Source organism: Chroicocephalus ridibundus, chromosome 20 (genome assembly GCF_963924245.1).
Source record: "Chroicocephalus ridibundus chromosome 20, bChrRid1.1, whole genome shotgun sequence".
Classification (NCBI taxonomy): Eukaryota; Metazoa; Chordata; class Aves; order Charadriiformes; family Laridae; genus Chroicocephalus; species Chroicocephalus ridibundus.
In genome coordinates this window covers 1,746,310-1,770,497 of record NC_086303.1, presented here as the reverse complement: position 1 = coordinate 1,770,497, position 24,188 = coordinate 1,746,310, and the positions used below count along the sequence as shown (strand labels likewise).

Genomic DNA, 24,188 nt, shown 5'->3' with positions numbered 1-24,188 from the left:
CTGCGACGAGGAGGTCGGGGGGGAGGGGGGGTCGTCAAGACCGGGGTGTCCCCCCCCCCCCTAAAACCCCGTCCCGGCACTGCTTCGGCCTCAGCATCCTCAGCTCCGCTTTTGGGAGCGCTCCCCGCTAGCGGAGGGACCGGCGGGGTCCGGGATCCCCCATCCCCAGCATCCCTCTCACCCCGCGCCGAAGGATGCCGTGTGAAGCCGTGGGGCACCCCCTATGGCCCCCCCCCACCCCACACACCCCACCCCCCCCCCCCCCCAACCATCGCAGCCCGGAGGCGCCCCCCCGACTGGCTCTGGGATTCCCCCCATCCCTCCACGGTCCTACGGCACCAAGGCAAAATCCGAAGGGTGCTGCAGAGCCATGGGGCACCCCCAAAGGCTTGGGGGATTCCATCCACCCCCCCCCCCCCCAAATCGCATCCGGAGGCACCCAGATGGCTCTGGAATCCCCCATCCCGAGCATCCCTGCGCAACCCCACAGCAGCAAGGCCAAAATCTCCCCAAAAGTTAGGATTTTGGGCAATTCCACAGCCAGCGCCAGGAAGGATGCGACCCCCCCAAGGTTGTGGGGGGGGAAGGAAGGGGGGGTTCCATCCCCTTCATCGCATCCCAGAGGCTCCGGGATCCCCCATCGCCACGCGGCCCCATGGCACCAAGGCAAAATCCCCCATCCCCCCCCCCCTCCAAATTTGGGATTTTGGGCAATTCCACAGTGAGGGCCAGGCAGGATGCGACCCCCCAAGGCTGGGGGTGGGGGGGTGGTTTCCATCCCCTCCATGGCATCCTGGAGCACCCGACGGCTCTGAATCCCCCATCCCGAGCATCCCTGCGCAACCCCACAGCAGCAAGGCCAAAATCTCCCAAAAGTTAGGATTTTGGGCAATTCCACAGCCAGCGCCAGGAAGGATGCGACCCCCCCAACGTTGTGGGGGGGGAAGGAGGGGGGGGCTCCATCCCCTTCATCGCATCCCAGAGGCTCCGGGATCCCCCATCGCCGCGTGGCCCCCATGGCACCAAGGCAAAATCCCCATCCCCCCCGCCCCCCCCCGCCAATTTGGGATTTTGGGCAATTCTGCAGCGAGGGCCAGGCAGGGATGCGACCCCCCCCAAGGCTGGGGGGGGGGGGGGTTGTTTCCATCCCCTCCATGGCATCCCGGAGGCACCGATGGCTCTGGAATCCCCCATCCCGAGCATCCCTGCGCGACCCCACGGCAGCAAGGCCAAAATCTCCCCAAAATTTAGGATTTTGGGCAATTCCACAGTGAGCGCCAGGAAGGATGCGACCCCCCCAAGGCTGGGAGTGGGAGGTGAGGGGGGGTGGTTTCCATCCCCTCCATGGCATCCCGGAGGCACCCGACGGCTCTGGGATCCCCCATCCCTGCGCAGCCCCCACGGCACCCAAGGCAAAATCCCACCCCCCCCCCCCCCCCAAAAAAAAAATTTTGGGATTTTAGGCAATCCGCAGCGAGTGCCAGGCAGGATGCGACCCCAGTCTTGAAGATGCTGAGGATCCCAGGCACAACCCCCCCCCCCCAAAAAAAACAAACCCTCGCCCTCATTTCCCAACCCCCCCGCCCCATGTGGGTGTGTGCCCCCCCCCGGTCCCCCCCCCAGCTCCTTACAGCACTCGGTGCCCCTGACGGGGTCGGGGAGGCCGGTTGCAGAGCCCCGGCGTGTGTGGCACGGCCACCCTCCAACGCGCCCCCCCGCCTGTCACACGCCGTGTACCTCGTAGTGGTACTCGGACTGCAAGGGAAAAACACACGGGGGGGGGGGGGGAGTCGCGCCCCCCCCCCCCCCCCCTCACAAATAAGGGCTGCCCCCCCACCCCCGGCCTGTGCCCGGCCGCCTCTGGCACCGGTGGTTTTGGTTTGTCCCACGGTGTCCCCCCCCCCCCCCAGCATCGCTCCTCCAGGCTGCTCGGTGTCATGCTAGGGGTGCTCGGTGGAGGGGGGGGGACGATGGGGGGGGGAACAGGGGGTGTTCGGGGAGGGGGGGGCGGATCCTGAGGGTGGGAGGATGCTCAAGGTGGGAGCAGAGCGGGGGATGCTGGGGGCAGGGGGTGCTCAGGGCGGGGCGGGGGGGGGGGGGGGGATGCTCAGGGTGGGGGGATCTGAGGGGGGGGGATGCTCAGGGCAGGGGTGCTCAGGGCGGGGCGGGGCGGGGGGGGGGGGGGGATGCTCAGGGTGGGGGGGGGGTGCTGGGGGTGCTCCGGGGTGCTGGGGACTGGGGGATCTCGGGGTGGGGGGGGGAGGATGCTCAGGGTGGGGGGATCTGAGGGGGGGGGATGCTCAGGGTGGGACTAGAGCACAGGGGGATGCTGGGGACCAGGGGGATCCACGGGGGGGGGATGCTCAGGGTGGGGGTGTGCTGGGGGCAGGGGGTGCTCAGGGCGGGGGGGGGGGGGGATGCTCAGGGTGGGGGGTGCTGGAGGCGCTCCGGGGTGCTGGGGACTGGGAGATCCTCGGGGAGGGGGGGGATGCTCAGGGTGGGGGGATCTGAGGGTGGGGGGGATGCTCAGGTGGGACCAGAGCACAGGGGGATGCTGGGGACCAGGGGGATCCACGGCGGGGGGGGGGGGGGGGGAATGCTCAGGGTGGGGGGGGGTGCTGGGGCAGGGGTGTGCTCGGGGCGGGGGGGGGGGATGCTCAGGGCTGGGGGGTGCTGGGGCGCTCCGGGGTGCTGGGGACTGTGACATCCTCGGGGGGGGGGGGGGGGATGCTCAGCGTGGGGGGATCTGAGGGCGGGGGGGATGCTCAGGGTGGGGGTGGTGCTGGGGACCAGGGGGATCCACGGGGGTGGGGGGGGGATGCTCAGGGTGGGGGGGTGCTGGGGACCAGGGGGATCCACGTGGGGGGGGATCTGAGGGGGGGGGGGGATGCTCAGGGTGGGACCAGAGCACAGGGGGATGCTGGGGACCAGGGGGATCCTCTGGGTGGGTGGGGGGGGGTGGGATGCTCTGGGTGGGGGGGTGCTGGGGGCAGGGGGTGCTCAGGGGTGCTGGGGACCAGGGGGATCCTCAGGGTGTGTGTGGGGGGGGCGATGCTCAGGGTGGGACCAGAGCAGGGGGATGCTGGGGACTGGGGTGCTCAGGGTGGGGGGGTGATGGGGACCAGGGGATCCTGAGGGTGGGGGGGTGATGGGGGTAGGGGGTACTCAGGGTGGGGGGGTGCTGGGGACCAGGGGGATGCTCAGGGTGGGGGGGGGGTGCTGGGGTTTGGGGGGGGATTGCCTCAGGGTGGGGGGATGCTGGGACCAGAGGGATCCTCGGGGCGGAGGGGGGATTGCTCAGGGTGGGGGGGGGGTGATGGGGACCAGGGGGATGCTCAGGGTGGGGAGGGGTGTTCAGGGTGGGGGGGGTGATGGGGGCAGGGGGTCCTCAGGGTGGGGGGATGCTCAGGGTGGGGGGGGGTGTTCAGGGTGGGGGGGGTGATGGGGACCAGGGAGATCCTCAGGGTGGGGGGGGGGTGTTCAGGGTGGGGGGGGTGATGGGGGCAGGGGGTCCTCAGGGTGGGGGGACGCTCAGGGTGGGACCAGAGCGGGGGGGTGCCTGGGGACAAGGGGGGATGCTCAGGGTGGGGGGGACACCGGGGACCAGAGGGATCCTCGGGGTGGAGGGGGGGATGCTCAGGGTGGGGGGCTGCTGGGGTGTGGGGGGTGCTCAGGGTGGGGGGGGGATACTGGGGACGGGGGGTGCTCAGACCAGGGGGCCGCTGGGGTCCCAGGGGATGCTGCTGGGGCTGGGGGGATGCTGGGGGCAGCGGGATGCCTGGTTGGGGGGGGGTGCTGAGTAGGATGACACCCCCCCCACCACCCCCCCCCACCCCTCCACGACATCCCCCCGGCCATGCCAAACCCCGGGGGTGGGGTGGGGGGGGGTGGGGGGGGTCACCCAGGCCACAGACACCTGCCCGCGACCTCCCCGACCCCCTCCGCGGGCCGGGGCAGCGCAGGCACCCGGGGAAGCGGTGGGGGGGGTCTGAAACCCCGTGTCCCCGTGTCCCACCCCCCCACCGCCTCGAAGTGTCGTGGGGGGGGGGGGGGGAGGAGGGGGGGGGTTGACACCCCGTCCCGGCCGCTGTTTGCCCTGGCGTGGCCCCCACGTGCCGCTCATTGAACCGCCGCCTTGGCACAACCCGGATCCTCCGTCCTGCCCGGGGCGGAGGTTGGCGGGGAGGGTGGGGGGGGGGCCCAGATGGATGCTGGGAGCAGCCTGGGAGGGCGGGGGGGGGAGAGCAGGGCACCGTGACCCCCCCACACACCCCCCCCCCCCCCGGTGTTGCCAACTGCCGCCAAGCCAGGCCCGGCTCAAGGCCGGCGAGGAGGCGGATGGCGGGGGGCGGCCAATGCCGTTAATGCCCGGGTAGGGCGAGAAAGGGGGTGTGGGGTGTGGGGGGGGGGTTGGGGGTGAGGGAGCGATGCTGCAGCCCCCCCCCCCCCCCCCCCAGCTCCGCTGCAGCATCCCTGGGGTTCAGTTTGGAGCCGGGCGCCGCGGCTTCGTGCTCCCGCACCCAGCGGAGCGTGGCGGGTTGGCGAGAAAACAACTCTTTGATGTTTCCCGGCAGCTGGAAACGGCGGCTTTTTTTTTTTGGGGGGGGGGGGGGGGAATAATAATGGGGACACACAGGGGCCTGCAGCCCCCCCCCACACCCCCCCCCCTCACCCCAACCAACCCGGCTACAGGCAGCCCCAAACTCCCAGCCCCGGCCCCGGGATGGGGACGCGGAGGAGGGTGCCCACCGCCACGATGCCGGGGGGGGGGACCACACACGGGGTGACCCCCGCTGCCAGCACCCCACCGTCGCTCTTGTTCCCGAGGGATTCCCTTGGGAAGAAGCTGGGGGGGGGGGGGTTTCCTCTCCCAAACTTCCCCCCTCCGCCCCGGGCTCCCCTTCCTAAAAAAGCGCCACTTTTCTTCAAATCTCAATAAATCGACCCAATTCGGCCCCCGCAGCAGGAAGTGGGGGGGGGGGTGGGGGGGGCTGTCACTGTCACCCCGCTCCGGCTGACGGAGGGAAAAAAGGGTCTGTCCCCATCGAGGGGGGGGGGTGGGGGGGGTGGGGGGGGCGACAGGGATGGGGACAAGCCGTGCCAACCGCCCGTCTATTGTTTCCAGCCCAAAAAAAAAAAAAAAAAAAAAAAGGAAAAAAAAAAAAAAAAAGACAGAAACGCCACCCCCACCCCCCCCCCCCAAAAAAAAAAAAAAAAAAATTGGATCACGGCATAAAAAAAAAAAAATAATAAAAAAATTAGTGGCCCAGATGAAAAGCGGCTGGGGACAGATTGGGGGGGGGGGGGGGGGGACACGACAGGGACAGAGACAGGCGGGGGGGGACATAGGAACAGATTGGGGGGGGTTGGGGGGGGCCACGACACGACACGGGGAGAGGGAAGAGGCTCAGGGAGTGAAATTTAGGGGGAATTTTGGACCTGGCGGGGGGGACACGGGTGTCCCCAAGGTGTCGTTGTCGTTGTCCCCCCCCCCCCGATTTCACCACTTGGCTGAGAAGCCCCTGGGGGACTGGTCGGTCCCCTGGGGGGTCGGGGGGGGGGGCAAAGCCCCCCCCCCCGACCCCCCAGGGGGCCGACCAGTCCCCCCCCCTCCCCAGAGACCTGCCCCGGTGCCACCGGGACCCCCCCTCTGCATCCCATCGGGACCAGCCGCGCATCCCCCGGGTTCGGTTTTATCCACCGTGGGGGTGTATTTACCGGTGTCGTCGTCCCTTCCCCCCCCCCCCCGCCCCCCCCCGCCGTCGTCTCCCGGTGCCGGTACCTCCTTGCAGACGTGGAGCCGTTCCCCGGTAAGTCCCGGTGTAACGGCGGTGACCAGACACAGCGCTAACAGCGCCCGCCGGACCCCGGTACCGGTGCCGGTACCGGCCATGGCGCAGCGGCGGCGACGGCAACGATCGGCCCCGTGCGGGCACCGGCCCCGCGGCCCCGCCCCCCGCCAACGGCCCGGCCCCGCGCACGCACCTGCCGCCACCTGCCCCCGCCCCCCCCCCCCCGCGGCAACGGCATCAGCCCGGAACGGCACCACCGGGAACGGAGCCGGGAACCACCCCCGGCAACGGCATCGGGAACGGAACCGCCGGCAACGGTACCGGGAAGGACACCGGGCATCACCCCGGGAACCACCCCCGGGGAACGGCACCGGGAACGGCACCGGGAACCATCCCTGGCAACGGCACCGGGAACGGCACCACCACGAACGGAGCCGGGAACCACCCCCGGGAACGGCATCGGGAACGGAACCACCGGCAACGGTACCGGGAAGGACACCGGGCATCACCCCGGGAACCACCCCCGGGGAACGGCACCGGGAACCATCCCTGGCAACGGCACCGGGAACGGCACCACCACGAACGGAGCCGGGAACCACCCCCGGGAACGGCATCGGGAACGGAACCACCGGCAACGGTACCGGGAAGGACACCGGGCATCACCCCGGGAACCACCCCCGGGGAACGGCACCGGGAACCATCCCTGGCAACGGCACCGGGAACGGCACCGCCGGCAACGGAACCACCGGGAACGACCCCCGGAACGGAACCGGCAACAGCACCGGGAACCACCCCCGGGAACGGCACTGGCATCACCCCGGGAACGGCCCCCACCGGGAACAGAACCACCAGGAACGGAACTGGGAACAGCACCACCGGGAACGGCAGCAGGAGCCATCCCCGGGAACGGCCCCGGGAACGGCCCCGGCATCACCCCTGGGAACGGCACCACCGGGAACGGCAGCGGGAACCATCCCCGGGAGCGGCCCCGGGAACGGCACCACCGGGAACGGCACCGGGCATCACTCCTGGGAACGGAACCACCGGGAATGGCACCGGGAACCATCCCCGGGAACGGCACCGGGCATCACTCCTGGGAACGGAACCACCGGGAATGGCACCGGGAACCATCCCCGGGAACGGCACCGGGCATCACTGCTGGGAACGGAACTACCGGGAATGGCACCAGGAACGGAACCCCGGGGGACAGAACCGGGAACCACCCCCGGCACCGGCACCGAGCATCGCCCCGGGAATGGAACCACCAGGAACGACCCCGGGAACGGCCCCGGCCATCATCCCCGGCACCGGCACCAGGAACGGAAACCCCGGGAACGTTATTCCGGCAATGGCACCGGGAACCGGCACCGGGAACGGCACTCCCGGGAATGTTATTCCGGCAACGGCCCCGGACACCACCCCCCGGGAATGGAACCCCCGGGAACGTATCGCCGGGAAAGGCACCGGCACCGGGTACCCTCCCCGGGAACGGAACCGGGAATGGCACCGGGCATCACCCCGGGGAACGTTATCCCAGGAACAGCCTCGGGTGTCCCACCCCGGGATCAGCACCGGGAATCACCCCGGGAACCGCTCCCCTCCCACCCCCCCCCCCCGTGCACCGGCACCGGCAAGGACCCCGGTAACAGGGGACATGGGGACAACAGGGCATATGGGGGACACGGGGGACACCGGGGACACGCTGCTCCGTCCGCAGTGGCACAGGGACACCGGCAAGAACCGTGGGGACGGGGGGGGGGTGGCGGGACACGGCCACGGGGTGGGGATGCGCCTGTGCCCATGGCAGCAACGGGGACATCACCGGTGGCACGGGGACACGGCTGGGGACACGGTGGCGTGGGGAGGTGGCCGTGCTCCGTGGTGTCCCCTTGTCCCCACCGGCAGCCGGGGTGTCACCCATGGGTGTCCCGGGGCGGGGGGGGGGGAAGACGGACACGGTGCAACGTCCTCCTGCCAGGCCGCGGCACCCCCGGGGGGACACTCACACGCGTGTGCACGGCGCTCGCGGGGCCTCGCACGCCACAGCGCCGGCACGGCCCCGTGCAAAGCTCTCGTGGGGCACGGCCATCGTGCGCCCTCGTGCACCGGCTCCTGCGCCCCGCGGGGCTGGCACGGCCCCGTGCAGAGCTCGCACGGAGCTCGCAGACCCTCGTGCAAAGCCCACAGGGAGCTTGCAGACCCTCGTGCAAAGCTCTTGTGCACCACAGGGCTGGCACAGCCCCGTGCAGAGCTTGCACACATTGCACGGAGCTCGCACGGCCTCGTGCACAGCCCACAGGGAGCTCGCAGACCCTCGTGCAAAGCCCACAGGGAGCTCGCAGACCCTCGTGCAAAGCTCTTGTGCACCACGGGGCTGGCACTGCCCCATGCAGAGATTGCACGGAGCTCGTAGACCCTCGTGCAAAGCTCTTGTGCACCACAGGGCTGGCACGGCCCCGTGCAGAGCTCGCACGGAGATCGTAGACCCTCGTGCAAAGCTCTTGTGCACCACAGGGCTGGCACGGCCCCATGCAGAGCTCGCACGGAGCTTGTAGACCCTTGTGCAAAGCCCACAAGGAGCTCGCAGACCCTCGTGCAAAGCTCACAGGGAGCTCGCAGACCCTCGTGCAAAAGCTCTTGTGCACCACAGGGCTGGCACGGCCCCGTGCAGAGCTGGCACACATTGCACGGAGCTCGCACGGCCTCGTGCACAGCCCACAGGGAGCTCGCAGACCCTCGTGCAAAGCTCACAGGGAGCTCACAGACCCTCGTGCAAAGCTCACAGGGAGCTCGCAGACCCTCGTGCAAAGCTCTTGTGCACCACAGGGCTGGCACGGCCCCATGCAGAGCTCGCACGGAGATCGTAGACCCTCGTGCAAAGCTCTTGTGCACCACAGGGCTGGCACGGCCCCGTGCAGAGCTGGCACACATTGCACGGAGCTCGCACGGCCTCATGCACAGCCCACAGGGAGCTCGCAGACCCTCGTGCAAAGCTCTTGTGCACCACAGGGCTAGCACGGCTCTGTACAGATCTCGCACGGAGCTCGTAGACCTTCGTGCAAAGCTCTTGTGCACCACAGGGCTGGCACGGCACCGTGCAGAGCTCACAGACATTGCACGGAGCTTGCACGGCCTCGTGCACAGCTCACAGGGAGCTCGCAGACCCTCGTGCAAAGCTCTTGTGCACCACGGAGCTGGCACGGCCCCGTGCAGAGCTCGCACGGAGCTCATACACCCTCGTGCAAAGCCCACAGGGAGCTCGCAGGCCCTCGTGCAAAGCTCTTGTGCACCACAGGGCTGGCACGGCCCCGTGCAGAGCTCACACACATTGCACGGGGCTCGCACGGCCTCATGCACAGCCCACAGGGAGCTCACAGACCCTCGTGCAAAGCTCTTGTGCACCACAGGGCCAGCGGGGCTGCGCGCACGGTTCACACACGTCACACGGTGTTTGCAGAGCCCCGTGCACGGCTCCCGTGCGCCGCAGGGCTGGCCCAGCCTTGTGCAAAGCTCACACGGAGCTCACAGACCCTTGTGCAGAGCCCTCGTGCTCCACAGGGCTCGCACAGCCCCGTGCAAAGCTCACGGGGAGCTCACAGCCCCTTGTGTGCAGCCCCGTGCAAAGCTCGCAGGGCCTCGTGCACAGCCCTGGCACGCTGCCGGGCTGGGGCAGCCCCACGCAGAGCTCACAGTGTGGCACGGAGCTTGTGAGTCCTCGTGCAAAGCTCCTGTGCACCACACGGCTCGCACAGCCCCGTGCAAAGTTCACAAGGAGCTCACAGCCCCTCGTGCACAGCCCTTGCACGCTGCTGGGCTGGGGGAGCCCCGTGCAGGGCTCACACGTGTGGTATGGAGCTCACAAGGCCTGGTGCACGGCTCTTGTGCAGCCACAGGGCTCCCGCAGCCCCGTGCAAAGCTCGCAGGGAGCTCACAGCCCCTCGTGCACAGCCCTTGCACGCTGCCGGGCTGGGGGAGCCCCGTGCAGGGCCCACTCGCGTTGCACCGAGCTCGTAAGGCCTGGTGCAAAGCTCTTGTGCACCACAGGGCTCCCGCAGCCCCGTGCAGAGCTCACAGGGAGCCTGCAGCCCCTCGTGCACAGCCCTTGCACGCTGCTGGGCTGGGGGAGCCCCGTGCAGGGCTCACACGTGTGGCATGGAGCTCACAAGGTCTGGTGCACGGCTCTTGTGCACCCACAGGGCTCCCACAGCCCCGTGCAAAGCTCGCAGGGAGCTCACAGCCCCTTGTGCACAGCCTCCTGCAGAGCTTGCACGGAGCTCACAGCCCCTCGTGCACAGCCCTTGCACGCTGCCGGGCTGGGGCAGCCCCACGCAGAGCTCACAGTGTGGCACGGAGCTTGTGAGGCCTGGTGCAAAGCTCTTGTGCACCCACAGGGCTCGCACAGCCCCGTGCAAAGCTCGCAGGGAGCTCACAGCCCCTCGTGCACAGCCCTTGCACGCTGCCGGGCTGGGGGAGCCCCGTGCAGGGCTCACACGTGTGGCACGGAGCTCACAAGGCCTGGTGCAAAGCTCTTGTGCACCCACAGGGCTCGCACAGCCCCGTGCAAAGCTCGCAGGGAGCTCACAGCCCCTCGTGCACAGCCCTGGCACGCTGCCGGGCTGGGGCAGCCCCACGCAGAGCTCACAGTGTGGCACGGAGCTTGTGAGTCCTCGTGCAAAGCTCTTGTGCACCCACAGGGCTCGCACAGCCCCGTGCAAAGTTCACAAGGAGCTCACAGCCCCTCGTGCACAGCTCTTGCACGCTGCCGGGCTGGGGGAGCCCCACACAGAGCTCACACGTGTGGCACGGAGCTCACAAGGCCTGATGCAAAGCTCTTGTGCGCCCACAGGGCTCCCGCAGCCCCGTGCAAAGCTCCCACAGAGCTCGCAGCCCCTCGTGCGCAGCCGTTGTGCCCCACGGGGGCTGGCAGAGCCCCGCGCAGGGCTCACCGGCCCTTGCGCACCGCAGGGCTCGCACAGCCCCCTGCCAAGCTCCCAGGGAGCTCGCAGGGCCCGGTGCACGGCTCTTGTGCACCGCAGGCCCCCCCCTCTCCCAGCCCACCCCCCGGCGCGGAGCCCCCGCCGGCCCGGGGGAAGCGGTGACGGTCCCCGTGTGTGGGGGCGCGTTCGGGGGCCTCGCGTCCCCCTCCCCGGCCCGGCGGTCGGTGTCGGCGGCGGGTCAGAATCGCAGGGCGCTCACGGGCCGCGGCCTCGCCTATCTGATCGACTCATCCCGCCCGCCGCCGCCCGCCGCACAGCGCCCCGGGGGCTTCGCGGCGACGTTTCTTCTCACCTCGGCCCGGTCCGGCCCGGCCGATCGAATAAGATCAACGTGTAAAAAACAAAGTGTGTGTGTGTGTAGGGGGGGGCCGGGCTGGCGGCACCACACGCGCACCACATACACCCCACACGCACCCCCGCACCCCCCTCCCGGCCCTCCCCGCTCCCCGCACGCCAGCACCACCCGCCACAGCCGCCGCCACCGCCGCACCCCGGAGGACCCCGCGCCGCGCCGCCCTTTTATAGCCCGGCCGCGCGGGGCACGATGGGAAGGCGCGCGTAGGCCACGCCCACGCCCCAGCGCGCCCCCTGGCGGCGGGGAGGACCCGCCCCCTGGGCACGGACACCCCCCCCGAAACCTGCCCCACGGAAGGGGCCCAGCCCCACGGCAGCTCCTTGCCCCACGGAAAGGACCCAGCCCCACAGAAGGGATCCAGCCCCACGGCAGCAGCCACTTGCCCCACGGAAAGGACCCAGCCCCACGGCAGCTCCTTGCCCCACAGAAGGGACCCAGACCCACAGAAGGGACCCAGCCCCACAGCAGCAGCCACTTGTCCCACGGCAGCTCCTTGCCCTATGGAAAGGACCCAGACCCACGGCAGCTCCTTGCCCCACGGAAAGGACCCAGCCCCACAGAAAGGATCCAGCCCCACGGCAGCAGCCACTTGCCCCACAGAAAGGACCCAGCCCCACGGCAGCTCCTTGCCCCACAGAAGGGACCCAGCCCCACGGCAGCCACTTGCCCCACAGAAGGGACCCAGCCCCACGGCAGCTCCTTGCCCCACAGAAGGGACCCAGACCCACAGAAGGGACCCAGACCCACGGCAGCCACTTGCCCCACAGAAGGGACCCAGCCCCACGGCAGCTCCTTGCCCCACAGAAGGGACCCAGACCCACAGAAGGGACCCAGACCCACGGCAGCCACTTGCCCCACAGAAGGGACCCAGCCCCATAGCAGCAGCCACTTGTCCCACGGCAGCTCCTTGCCCTATGGAAAGGACCCAGACCCACGGCAGCTCCTTGCCCCACAGAAGGAACCCCGCCCCACAGCAGCCAGTTGCCCCACGGAAAGGACCCAGCCCCACGGCAGCCCCTTGCCCCACAGAAAGGACCCAGCCCCACAGCAGCTCCTTGCCCCACAGAAAGGACCCAGCCCCACGGCAGCCATTTGCCCCACAGAAGGGACCCAGCCCCACGGCAGCCATTTGCCCCACAGAAGGGACCCAGCCCCACGGCAGCCCCTTGCCCCACAGAAGGAACCCTGCCCCACAGCAGCCACTTGCCCCACGGAAAGGACCCAGCCCCACGGCAGCAGCCACTTGCCCCACAGCAGCTCCTTGCCCCATAGAAGGGACCCAGCCCCACGGGACCCCCAGCTCCATGGCAAACACTCCACAGCAGCCCTTCGCCCCACAGGACACCCCACCTCACAGAAGGGACCCAGCCCCACAGCCCTTCACCCCACAGCACTCCCGACAGAGAGGAGCCAGCCCCACAGGACTCCCCACCCCACGGGAACCCCCCACCCCACAGCAGCCAGCCCCACAGCCCCTCACGCCCCCCCACCCCTAGGAGAGACCGGGGTGTCAAAATAACGCTCTCTAAGCTCGCTTGTATCTGTATAAAACTCCCCACAGGCCCAGGGCAGACCCGCGCACCCCCTACAGCCCCACACGCTGCTCCGCTGACCCGCCCCGAACCGACAGCACCGGACCCGCCCCGCCGCGGCCTAAGCGGGCGCGGTGAGGCCTCCGTGGGCCGCTCGCCCCAGCCTCGCTCTGGCGCACAGCCCCGCCCCCGTCTGCGCCGGACCAACCGCCGCCCGAGCAAGAGGGCAGGAAGCGCGCGCGCAGCGGCCGTGGCGAGCGCTGATTGGCCGATTCGGAACGACCCGCACGCGGATTGGTCGAGGGAGCCGAGCGAGGCTATAAAGCAGCGCGGTGGGGGCGCGTTGCCTTCCCGCCATCGCGACCCGCGGCGCCGTCGCGACTCGGGGATCGCGGACCGCCGGGACGGGGGACGCCGGGACGCGCGGGCCTGTGGCGGTGACTATCCTCTCGCTGTGCTCCGTTAACACTGCTCCTCCCCCCCGCCTGCCCTCCGCTTCCGCCTTCGCCCTGTGGCTCCTCTCAGCGGGGAGCAATAGAGCCGCAGCGAGCGGCGTCCGAGGGCCCGGGGGGGGGCTTTCGGCTCCCGCTCGGTGGAATCGCAGAGGGATGGTGACGGGGGTGGGAAGGGACCTCTGGAGATCACCCCGTCCCACCCCCGGCCAGAGCAGGGTCACCCAGAGCAGGTGGCACAGGAACGCGTCCAGGCGGGTTTGGGATGTCTCCAGAGACGGAGACTCCCCCACCTCTCTGGGCAGCCTGTGCCAGGGCTCTGCCACCCTCAGGGTGAAGAAGTTCCTCCTCATGTTGAGGTGGAACTTCCCATGGGCAAGTTTGTGCCCGTTGCCCCTTGTCCTGTCCCCGGGCACCACTGAGAAGAGCCTGGCCCCATCCTCCTGACACCCCCCCTTTCAGTATTTATCAGCGTTGATAAGATCCCCCCTCGGTTGTCTTTTTTCCAGACTGAAAAGACCCAAATCCCTCAGCCTTTCTTCGTAAGGAAGCAATTCTTGGCCGTGAGGGCGGTGGGACCCTGGCCCAGGTTGCCCAGAGAAGCTGTGGCTGCCCCATCCCTGGAGGGGTTCAAGGCCAGGTTGGACGGGGCTTGGAGCAACCTGGGCTGGTGGGAGGTGTCCCTGCCCAGGGCAGGGGGGGACACTGGGTGGCCTTTAAGGTCCCTTCCAACCTGAACCATTCTGTGGAAATGGTAGGCACAAACAGAACATTCTTGTGATGTCTTGAAGGCGCTACCAAGAACTTCGTTATTCCAGGGGAAGCGGCCCCAGACGGGGAGGATAACACACCCCCTCCTGCGGGGCGAGGAGACACCCCCCCCCCCCCCCCAGCCCTGTTTTCAGAACAACTGCAAAACGTCGGGTTTACAGCCGCCTCCGCCGCGCGGGGAGGCCAAACCTGGGAATACCGCGCCGTTGTGCGAGGGATAGACGCCGAGCAAACAACAGCCGCTGCCGGGGAAGGGGGTGCCCAAGCGGGAGAATTGGTGGCTCCGTGGAGCGTTTTCCAACACGAAGCTCCCATCTTCCTCCCCTGGCTGTATCCGTAGTGCCTCTTCCGCTGGTTTTAAAGGGCGCACTCTTCCATTTGGGGAACAGAATGGGTGGGAGGCCTTTGTTGCCCGCGTGGCAAAAAAGAAAAGCGGCAGGACATTCTCCTGAAACCCCGGCTGGCCCATGGAATAGCAGAGCCCGGGGGCTGGCCCCGCTCGCCCCCTGGCACGACGGAGGGGAGGCGGAGAACTGGGAACGGCTCTTGGAGCGGTTACGCGTACAAAGGGGGCACCCAGGGGCCAAAGACCCGTTATCGGGAAGCTCAGACGAGAGGTTGGCCGGTCACCCGAGGGAACTGCCCGGCTTGTGTCTCAGCCTGCGGCCGCCGCCGTTAGCAAGACGCCCTCTTAAAAATGACCCGCTACGTGTTCCAACGGGTAAAGGGTTACGGGATGCCCGGCAAATAGACTGCGTCGGCCCATTCCGAAGGTCTAACGGGAAATATTATGCACTAGGAGGGGTGGAAATCGCGTCCGGCCTGGTGCGGGCTGGGGCCTCTCCCCGCGCCATGGGAGAAGGCGCCGTTAAAGCCTTGGCGCTGTGGTGTGGTGCCTTTCCGAACCAAGGGAACGTGGCAACCCGGCCGGTGAAACCCTGCCTTGCCCGTGGAATGGCGCAGCCCGGGAGCTGGCCCCGTTCGCCCCCTGGCACGGCGAAGCGGAGGCGGAGAATTGGGAACGGCTCTCGGAGCGGTTACGCGTCGGTTTAATGCCGTGGTTTAACGCCTCTCCGCAACCGCAGTCGACCCGGTGGCTCCCACTTTACCGCCAAAGTCATCCAAGACTGGGCAAAACAGACAGGAATTCCATGGGTCGGGATGGAAGATGGGAATTCCGCGCTCCGTGTTACCCTCAGGCCGATGGGATAGCGGAACGCACTCAACGGCCACCTCAAGCCCCGCGAATCCGGGTGGGACGGGTGCCTTTGGGAAGCCGTCATAGTCGATGGAGCAGGGGGGGTGGGTGCAAATGGGCGTCTGAAAATTACAGCTATTTTGCCCACAAAGTCCCGGCGACTTTTACCCTACCACAAGTCCCGGCGACACCTGGCTTGGCCCATCCCGGGAAACCTTGACGTTACAACCGGGGCCTGGTAGAGCTGCCGACTGTCGCAACGGGTCCCCTCGCATCCAGCACGTCCCTCGAGAAGTACCCGAGGCACGAGAACGCCAAATCGATCCCAGATGGTGTCGCGTTAAGGGGGCGAAGTAGCTTTGGCAGAAAATAAACCCCTCCCTTGACGTTCTAACGCTCCTCACCGAGGGGGGAGGCTGGGCACGGCTGGGTTTAAATCCTGAGGGACGCCCGATTCCCCACCGTCGCTCCAGTCGCCTTTAATTTATTACGCCGTTAGGACGCCGGGTACGCTAATAGCGGGCTGCGCCTTCAGCCTGGTCGCGCTCGTGCACTGGCACGGCCTGACTTTTTCGCGACGGCGTCTTCCCCCGTATCCCCCCTTTCTCGGGCTATTTTTATACTGTTTTTTTTTTTTTTTTTGGGCGGGGGGGGGTTTTAACCTCCAAGGTGGAGTTTGAGCGCCTTTAGTCATACAAGACCTTCGTTGCGATTGGCGGGAAATCGTCTCGCTTGACGTTTAAAAGGTAGAGCTTTATGAAAAAAAATAAAATGGGGGGCGCGGAGTCCGGGAGGAGCGGTCGCGCCTTGGGAGGCGGGTAGCCTTCGGGACGGAGGTGGCTTTTTCGGCGTTAAAATGCCATTAATCAGGAGCGTTAAGCGGGCGCGAAGGACGGCGTCGCGTCGAAATTCGACAGCCCCCTTGGCTCAGGGTAGGGAGGACGCGGCTTATCGGTTCCGTAGGACCATCCCCTTCCTGTACCCGCTGGATTATGGCCAGGAGACGGCCCTGGGATTTCCGTCCCACCCCGTCATCGTCGTCGTCGTCCCCCCGCCGCGTTGCTTCGCAAGCGATATCGTCCAGGGAAAGGCAGATGGAGTGGATTCCTGGCGTCCCGGCTGCGGCCGTGTCCTACCCTAGAAACTTTTTCATTCCGTACCTTTCCTCGAGGTGTGAACGATGCTGTATTTTGGCTCGTTTTAGTAATTATTCCACGGATGGATTGTCCCGCCTCTTTAGTAAGAGCGAACCCGCTTCCCGAGCCGAACCGAGGGCGATTTTTTCCTTGGTTTTCTCTCTCTCTAGGCGCGGCCCACCGGAGACGCCGCCGCCGCAGACCCTCCGGGAGACCCGCGCGTACCTCCGCGTTTCGCATCGCAGCGGTGACCGTCGCTTCGCTTGCGGTTTTTGAGGATGCCTCGCGCCCTCTCGCCCAAGCTGCTCTGGGTAACCCTTTTCTTCGCCCTCAATCCCCGGCATGGCGTCGGCTCCTTCACTCTTCGCCGAGAAGGGGCAAACGAGTTTGTAGCTTTAGGCCGCTCCGTCGCCCGCCTGTTTAATCTCACTAATTGCTGGGTGTGCGGAGGGGCGCTGGGCCTGGAGAGCTGGCCGTGGACCTCCCTCCCCGTCTCTCCCAAGTGGTTGGTGAGCGGTTACGGCGCCGTCGGGAACGACACCTACTGGGAAGAGGAAAGCACGCCGTCTCCTTGGCCGGTACAATACCCAGCCCAAGGCCAGTACTGTCTGAAACGCACCCAGCCGGGGGGGACTTTCCTGGGCACGAGTGTCTGTAACTGGACCTTCACCTACGCCAACCATCCGCCTCCCGGCAGCCCTTACGCCGTGCCCACCACCCAAATCGACGGCCTCGCAGCCGAGGGGCCCCGATGGGCATGGGTGAACGAATCGGGCCACCAGAAAGCCTTTTCCGGTTTTTGGTCCCCGACGAATCTGACCAGTCGCATCGACGAGCCGTACGGACCGGAACTAAACACCACGTGTGGCTGGAGGAACGACGCGGGCGCTTGGTTCTGCCGGGTTACGGGCAGACCCCACCCCCGGCTCCCCTGGCAAAACCTGACGGTCCTCAGCCCTTTGGGAACGGACAATTCCACTTATTTTCAAGTGCCCTCCGCTCCCGCCGGGCTGTTCGAAAGCGGCGCCAAAGCTCTCAAAGGCCACCATTGGATTTGCGGCTATCGCGCTTATAAAGCCCTGCCGGCGAATTGGACGGGGGTTTGTTACGTCGGAATCATCCGGCCTTTGTTTTTCCTCCTCTCCGAAAGCGGCGATCCCGACGTCAAGCCGTCCCACCATCTCCCGCGGAAGAAACGATCGACTGAGGAGGGTCTGCCCATCCCGAGTAGCCAACGGTGGGAGGAAGACGACTGGCCCCTCCTCCGGCGACTCCTGGAAACCTGGAAGCCCAATGAGTTAATTAACGGTGCTCCGGAACCTATTTATAACCTAAACCGTATCGTGCAGCTCCGAGATGGTTTAGAAGTTTCTGCCGGTGACATGGCGCGTGCCTCGGACGCGTTGGCAAACCCGGCCCCGCGCCGCCGCCTGGTTCCCGACTCCCGACCGGCCGGAGGAGGTGACGTTTGGAGGACGTTAAATTTTGATTCGAACCGTTGTTTAAAAATCGACGATAACGGTCGGGTCGTTCAAGAAAAAGCCTCTAAAATAAGAGAATTAGCCCACGTCCCCGTTCAAAGCTGGGAAAGTCGGGAATCCGAGCCCTTCTCGTGGCTTCCAGGCGCCCCGGGGGTTAAGCGCAGCCTGTTTTACGCGCTGTGCGCCGTAGCGGCGTTGTTAGTTGCGCTGTGTCTTGGCCTGGCTTTACGACGGTTCGTTCGGCGCGTTGTAACCCAGAGACAGCCTGTAGCCGCCTCGTCGCCAGACGGCGTCAAGTACAGCTGTGCCGCGGACGAGCCGGAGTTTCCAGCTGTAAAAAATGGATGAAGGAAACGCTCTTTTCCTACTTCACCGTCTTCTCCTTCCATCGTTGGACCAACGCTGGTCCGTTCCTTGGACCAGCAACCTCTGAGCCGCGGGGCGGGGGGGCGGCGGGAGAGACTGGAACGGCCAAAAAATTGTCTCGAAAGCTTGTGTTCTGTTGAGGACTTTTGCTGCGAAGCGACGGGCCGTTTGCCGGGTTTATAGCCGGGGATTTGCTCCTCGGCCGCCGACGGGATGCCGGGAAACGTGGGCCAACTTGCTGTAAATCCCCAGGAAGGCGTCTCCCAAGTTGGCTCGCCGCTGCCCGCGCGGCGTACGCGACACCAAAGGGGCAGCATTTCGGTTATCGGAGCAGGCGGATCGTGTCCACCTCGGACATTCGTCCCGCTCCCGACTCTGTTAAACCTGAGCCCAAAAACTCGCCCGGAGTTGCCGGCCAGCGACCGCCTCAAACGATGGTTGTCCCAGCAAAGGCCGCCGTCGGGCCGGTTGAGCGAAGGACGAGTCGCGGAGACCCAGCGCCACGGGGACCCCCAGCGCCGTCGCGATTCGGGGATCGCGGGACCGGAGGACGGCGGGACGCGCGGCGCCTGTGGCGGTAACCGTCCCCTCGCTGCGCTGCGTTAACGCCGCGCCTCCCCCCCCCCGCCGCCGCCGGCGCTCCTCGAAGGGCAATAAACCCTCCGTCCGCCTGGGGGGGGGCGGTTTCAGCTCCCGCTTGGAATCTTTACCGATCTGTCCCGGGCCCAAGCGGGATGGAACAACCCCACGGGAGCCAGCCCCACAGGACACCCCCCCACCCCATGGGAGCCAGCCCCACACAACCCAACCCCCCCCCCCCCCCAAGAACCAGCCCCACAGCCCCTCACGACCCCCCCCCCCCCCCCCCCAGCCCACAAGAACCAGCCCCACAGCCCCTCATGACCCCCCCCCACCCCACAGGGGCCAGCCCCACAGCCCCTCACGACCCCCCCACCACACAGGAGCCAGCCCCATGGAACCAGTCCCACACAACTCCCCCACCACACAGGAGCCAGCCCCACATGAGCCCCCCACCCCACCCCACAGGGGCCAGCCCCACAGAACCAGCCCCACAGCCCCTCACGACCCCCCACCACCACACAGGAGCCAGCCCCACACAACTCCCCCACCCCACAGGGGCCAGCCCCACAGAGCCAGCCCCACAGCCCCTCACGACCCCCCCCCACCACACAGGAGCCAGCCCCACACAACTCCCCCACCACACAGGAGCCAGCCCCACAGTCTCTCATGACCCCCCCATCCCACGGGAGCCAGCCCCACATGAGCCCCCCACCCCACAGGGGCCAGCCCCACATGAGCCCCCCACCCCACAGGGGCCAGCCCCACAGCCCCTCATGACCCCCCCCCCACCACACAGGAGCCAGCCCCATGGAGCCAGCCCCACACGACCCCCCCGCCCCACGGGAGCCAGCCCCACATGAGCCCCCCACCCCACAGGGGCCAGCCCCACATGAGCCCCTCACGACCCCCCCCCCCACCACACAGGAGCCAGCCCCACACAACTCCCCCACCACACAGGAGCCAGCCCCACATGAGCCCCCCACCCCACAGGGGCCAGCCCCACAGCCCCTCACGACCCCCCCACCACACAGGAGCCAGCCCCACAGCCTCTCACGACCCCCCCACCCCAAGGGGGCCAGCCCCACATGAGCCCCCCACCCCACCGGGGCCAGCCCCACAGTCCCTCACGACCCCCCCCACCACACAGGAGCCAGCCCCACAGGAGCCCCCCCACACCCCACAGGGGCCAGCCCCACAGAGCTAGCCCCATAGGAGCCAGCCCCACAGCCCCTCACCCCACATGACCCCCCCCACCCCACAGGAGCCAGCCCCACATGATGCCCCCACCTCACAAGAGCCAGCCCCACTGGACCCCCAGCCCCACTGGACCCCCAGCCCCACGGCAGGGAGCCAGCGCTGCCCACAGGGGAAACCCCACTTTATTTACACATCGTGGTCCAACAGTTACACCCGGGGGGTGACAGACCCCCCAGCTCCAGGGGGTCAGACCCCCGCTGAGGGGGGGACATCCCGCTGCTGAGGAGGGGCCCTGCCCATCCCCGTCAGCCCCATGGTGGGGCACAGTGTCCGGCGCTCACGGGGCATGGCCGGCTCGTCCCTCTCGCCGCGGGAGGGGGGACACGGGTGACCCCCGGAGCTCCCCTCCCCACAGCTCACCAGCGGCTGGGTGGCACCCACGGCCTGGGGACGCAGGGGGGGTGACGCGGGGGACCAGGCCACGGCGGGGTGGCAGGGTTCGACCGGGGTCTCTGGTCTCGGCGCCGGGTCCCCGCGGAGTCACTTCACCACCAGGACGTAGAAAGCCATAAGGACGCAGGACACGGCCACTGCCACGTGCAGGCGGGTGCCGATGACAGCAGCTGCGGGGGCGGGGCACAGCGGGGTGAGGAGAGACCCCCATGTCCCCGTCCCAGACCCCCATCTCGGATCAGCCTTGTGTCCCCATCCCAGACCTCCGTGTCCCTGCCCCAGACCCATATCCCTGTCCTGGGTCCCCGTCCCAGACCCTTGTGTCCCCTTGGCCCTGTCCCGGTGCCATCCTGGTCCCCTGCGTCCCTGTCCTGGATCCTCATGTCCCCATGTCCCTGTCCCAGACCCCTATGTCCTTGTACTAGATCCCCGCGTCCCCAGCCCACACCCCCACGCTCCTGTCCCAGATCCCCATGTCCCCATCCCGAACCACCTCCGTGTCCCCATCCCAGACCTCCACGTCCCCCATCCTGGACCCCCCATGTCCTCACCCCAGACCCATGTCCCTGTCCCGGATCCCCACGTCCCCATCCCAGACCATCCCTGTGTCCCCATCCCAGACCTTCATGTCCCTGTCCTGGACCCCCATGTCCCGGATCCCTGTGTCCCTGTCCGGGCCCCTGTGTCCCCACAACCTGGACCCCCCGTGTCCCCATCCTGGAGCCCTGTGTCCCCCTGTCCCAGACCTGCCATGTCCCCCCCATCCTGGACCCCCCTATCCCAGTCCCAGACCTCCCCGTCCCAATCCCAGACCCCCCTGTCCCAGTCCCAGACCCCCCGTGTCCCTCCCATCCCGGACCCCCGTGTCCCTCCCATCCCGGACCCCCGTGTCCCTGTCTCAGACCCCCCGTGTTCCCCCATCCCGGACGCCCCCATCCCAGGCCCCCCGTGTCCCTCCATCCCAGACTCCCCCTGTCCCAGTCCCAGACCCCCCGTGTCCCTCCCATCCTGCATCCCCGTGTCCCAGTCCCAGACCCCTGTGTCCCCCCAACCCGGACCCCCCATGTCCCCAACCCGGACCCCCATGTCCCTGTCTCAGACCCCCCGTGTTCCCCCATCCCGGACGCCCCCTTCCCAGACCCGCCATGTCCCCCCCATCCTGCACCCCCGTGTCCCAGTCCCAGACCCCTGTGTCCCCCCAGCCTGGACCCCCTGTGTCCCCATCCCGGACCCCCGTGTCCCTGTCTCAGACCCGCCGTGTCCCCCCATCCTGGACCCCCCTGTCCCAGTCCCAGACCCCCGTGACCCCATCCCAGACCCCCCGTGTCCCGCCATCCCAGACTCCCCCGTCCCTGTCCCAGACCCCCCGTGTCCCCCCCATCCTGCATCCCCGTGTCCCAGACCCCCGTGTCCCCCCAACCCGGACCCCCCGTGTCCCATCCCGGACCCCCGTGTCCCTGTCTCAGACCCCCCGTGTTCCCCCATCCCGGACGCCCCCGTCCCAGACCCGCCGTGTCCCCCCATCCTGGACCCCCCAGTCCCAGACCCCCGTGACCCCATCCCAGACCCCCCGTGTCCCCCCCATCCTGCATCCCCGTGTCCCAGTCCCAGACCCCTGTGTCCCCCCAACCCGGACCCCCCGTGTCCCATCCCAGACCCTCCGTGGCCCCCCATCCTGGATGCCCCCGTCCCAGTCCCAGACCCGCCGTGTCCCCCCATCCTGGACCCCCCTATCCCAGTCCCAGACCCCCCTGTCCCCATCCCAGGCCCCCGTGACCCCATCCCAGACCCCCCGTGTGTCCCCATCCCAGACCCCCCGTGTGTCCCCATCCCAAACTCCCCCGTCCCAGTCCCAGACCCCCCGTGTCCCCCCATCCCGGATCCCTGTGTCCCCCCATCCCGGCCCCCCCCCGGCCCCTCTCACCCTTGTAGAAGAGCCCCCAGACGCCGCGTTTCTCGCAGAGCAGCCAGGCGCGCAGCCGCGGCACCTTCCGCAGGTAGGCGCAGGTGCAGACCAGCAGCAGCCCGAACACCAGCAGCCCGTCCAGCGAGTACACTGCGGGGGGGGGGCAGCAGTCCGGTGTCAGCCCCCCCAGAGGACCCCCGCCCCCCCCCCCCTCCCCCCAAGAGAGGACGCCAGTCTCCCAGTTCCCCCCCCTCCAAAGGGACCCCGCTTCCCAGCTTCAGCCCCGAAAAGGGCCCAGAGTGCCCCCCCCCCCCCACCCCCTGTGCTCCCCCCACCCCGGGGGGGGGCCCCCGACCTCCCAGCTCCCCCCCAGAAAGGGGTCCCAGACCTCCTACTTCCCCCCCCTCAAAGGGGAACCCCAGCCCCCCAGCTTCAGCCCCTCAAGGACCCAGACTGCCCCCCCCCCCCCCAGGGGGGTTCCAGCCTCCCAGCTCCGCCCCCCCCCCCCCCCAGAGAGGACCCCAGTCTCCCAGATCCTCCCCCCCCCCCCCCAAAAGGGATCCCACTTCCCAGCTGCAAAGGGCCCAGACTCCCCAGTTCCCCCCCCCCGCCCAAAGGGATTCCAGCCTCTGAGCTGGCCCCCCCAAGGGGTCCCAGACCTCCCAGCTTCGCCCCCCCCCCCCCCCCCAACCAATAGGACGTCCGGCCCCTCAGCTTTAGCCCCCCCCCCCAAAGGACCCAGGCCCCCCAACTCCCCCCAAGATGGGGACCCCATCCTCCCAGCTTCCCCCCCCCCCGCCAAGGGGATTCTGGCCTCTGAGCTGACCCCCCCGGGGGTCCCGAACCTCCCAGTTTCCCCCCCCAGAAGGGATCCCGGACCTCCTACTTCCCCCCCCTCAAGGGGAACTCCAGCCCCCCAAGGACCGGGACTGCCCCCCCCACCAAGGGGGGGTTCCATCCTCCCAGCTTCCCCCCACCCCCCCCAGGAGAGGATCCCAGTCTCCCAGTTCCCCCCCTCCAAAGCGCCCAGACTCCCTAAGCTCCCTGCCCGCCCCCCCCCAGCGAAGGGGATCCCGGCCTCTGAGCTGCCACCCCCCCCCCGGGGGGCCCCGACCTCCTACTTCCCCCCCGCCTACGAGGCCACCCCCCTCCCAACCCAAGGGGACCCCAGCCTTCCAGCGCCCCCCCCCCTCCAAGGGGGAGCCCGGCCTCTGAGCAGCCCCCCCAGAGAACCCAGACCTCCCACCTCCCCCCCCCCCAGGGGGGGTCCCAGGCCTCTGAGCTGCCCCCCCGGGGGGCCCAGATCCCCGAGCCCCCCTCTCCACAAAAGGGACCCGGCCTCCCCCCCCGCCGCCATGGGGTCCCGGACCTCCCAGCTCCCCCCCGCCTCAAATCGACCCGGCCCCCCAGCCCCCCACGAAAGCATCCCAGACCTCCCAGCTCCCCCCCCCCCCGCAGAGGACCCTGGCCTTCCAGCGTCGTCCTCCCCCCCCGGGGGCCTCTGAGCTGCCCCCCCCGCAAAAGGGTCCCAGAACTCCGAGCCTCCCCCTCCCCAAACAGACCCGCCGCCAAGGGGTCCCAGACCTCCCAGTCCCCCCCACAAAGGGACCCGGCCCCCCTTCCCCCCCCCCCCCGGCCTCTCCTCTGCCCCCTCGGGCCCTCCCAGCTCCCCCCCGCCCGCCGAGGGGCCCGGCCCTCCCCGCTCCCGCCCCCCCTCAGGCCTCCCCGCACCCCGCCCCGGCTCCCGAGTGACCGTCCCCTCCTCACCCCAGGGGACCCCGACCGGCCGCTGCCCCCCCCGGCCCCTCACCGTTGGTCATGGCGGCGGCAGCGGCGGCGGCGGGGCCCCCCCACCCCGCGCACTCCCCGGGGCCGCCGCCGCTGCGCAGGCGCGGGGCCGCCGCCGCCAACGCGACACCGGAAGCCGCCAGGCGCCGCCAGTCGCGCGCCGAGGGCGCCAGGCGCGGCCA

General features: G+C 68.5%; 2 protein-coding genes across 2 annotated transcripts; one reads left to right on the top strand and one right to left on the bottom strand.

The window, feature by feature from the left end:
* Nucleotides 1-12,982: 12,982 nt before the first annotated feature.
* On the top strand, nucleotides 12,983-18,791 carry LOC134525636 (uncharacterized). The gene is made up of 2 exons (XM_063356675.1): nucleotides 12,983-13,113; nucleotides 16,404-18,791. The coding sequence occupies exon 2, from the start codon at nucleotides 16,512-16,514 to the stop codon at nucleotides 18,060-18,062; it is 1,551 nt and encodes a 516-aa protein (XP_063212745.1). The 5' UTR covers nucleotides 12,983-13,113; nucleotides 16,404-16,511; the 3' UTR covers nucleotides 18,063-18,791.
* A 1,234-nt stretch (nucleotides 18,792-20,025) lies between these two features.
* On the bottom strand, nucleotides 20,026-24,188 carry TMEM167B (transmembrane protein 167B). The gene is made up of 3 exons (XM_063356544.1): nucleotides 24,029-24,188; nucleotides 22,237-22,368; nucleotides 20,026-20,482 (listed from the first exon to the last, which is right to left on the bottom strand). The coding sequence occupies exons 1-3, from the start codon at nucleotides 24,036-24,038 to the stop codon at nucleotides 20,400-20,402; spliced, it is 225 nt and encodes a 74-aa protein (XP_063212614.1). The 5' UTR covers nucleotides 24,039-24,188; the 3' UTR covers nucleotides 20,026-20,399.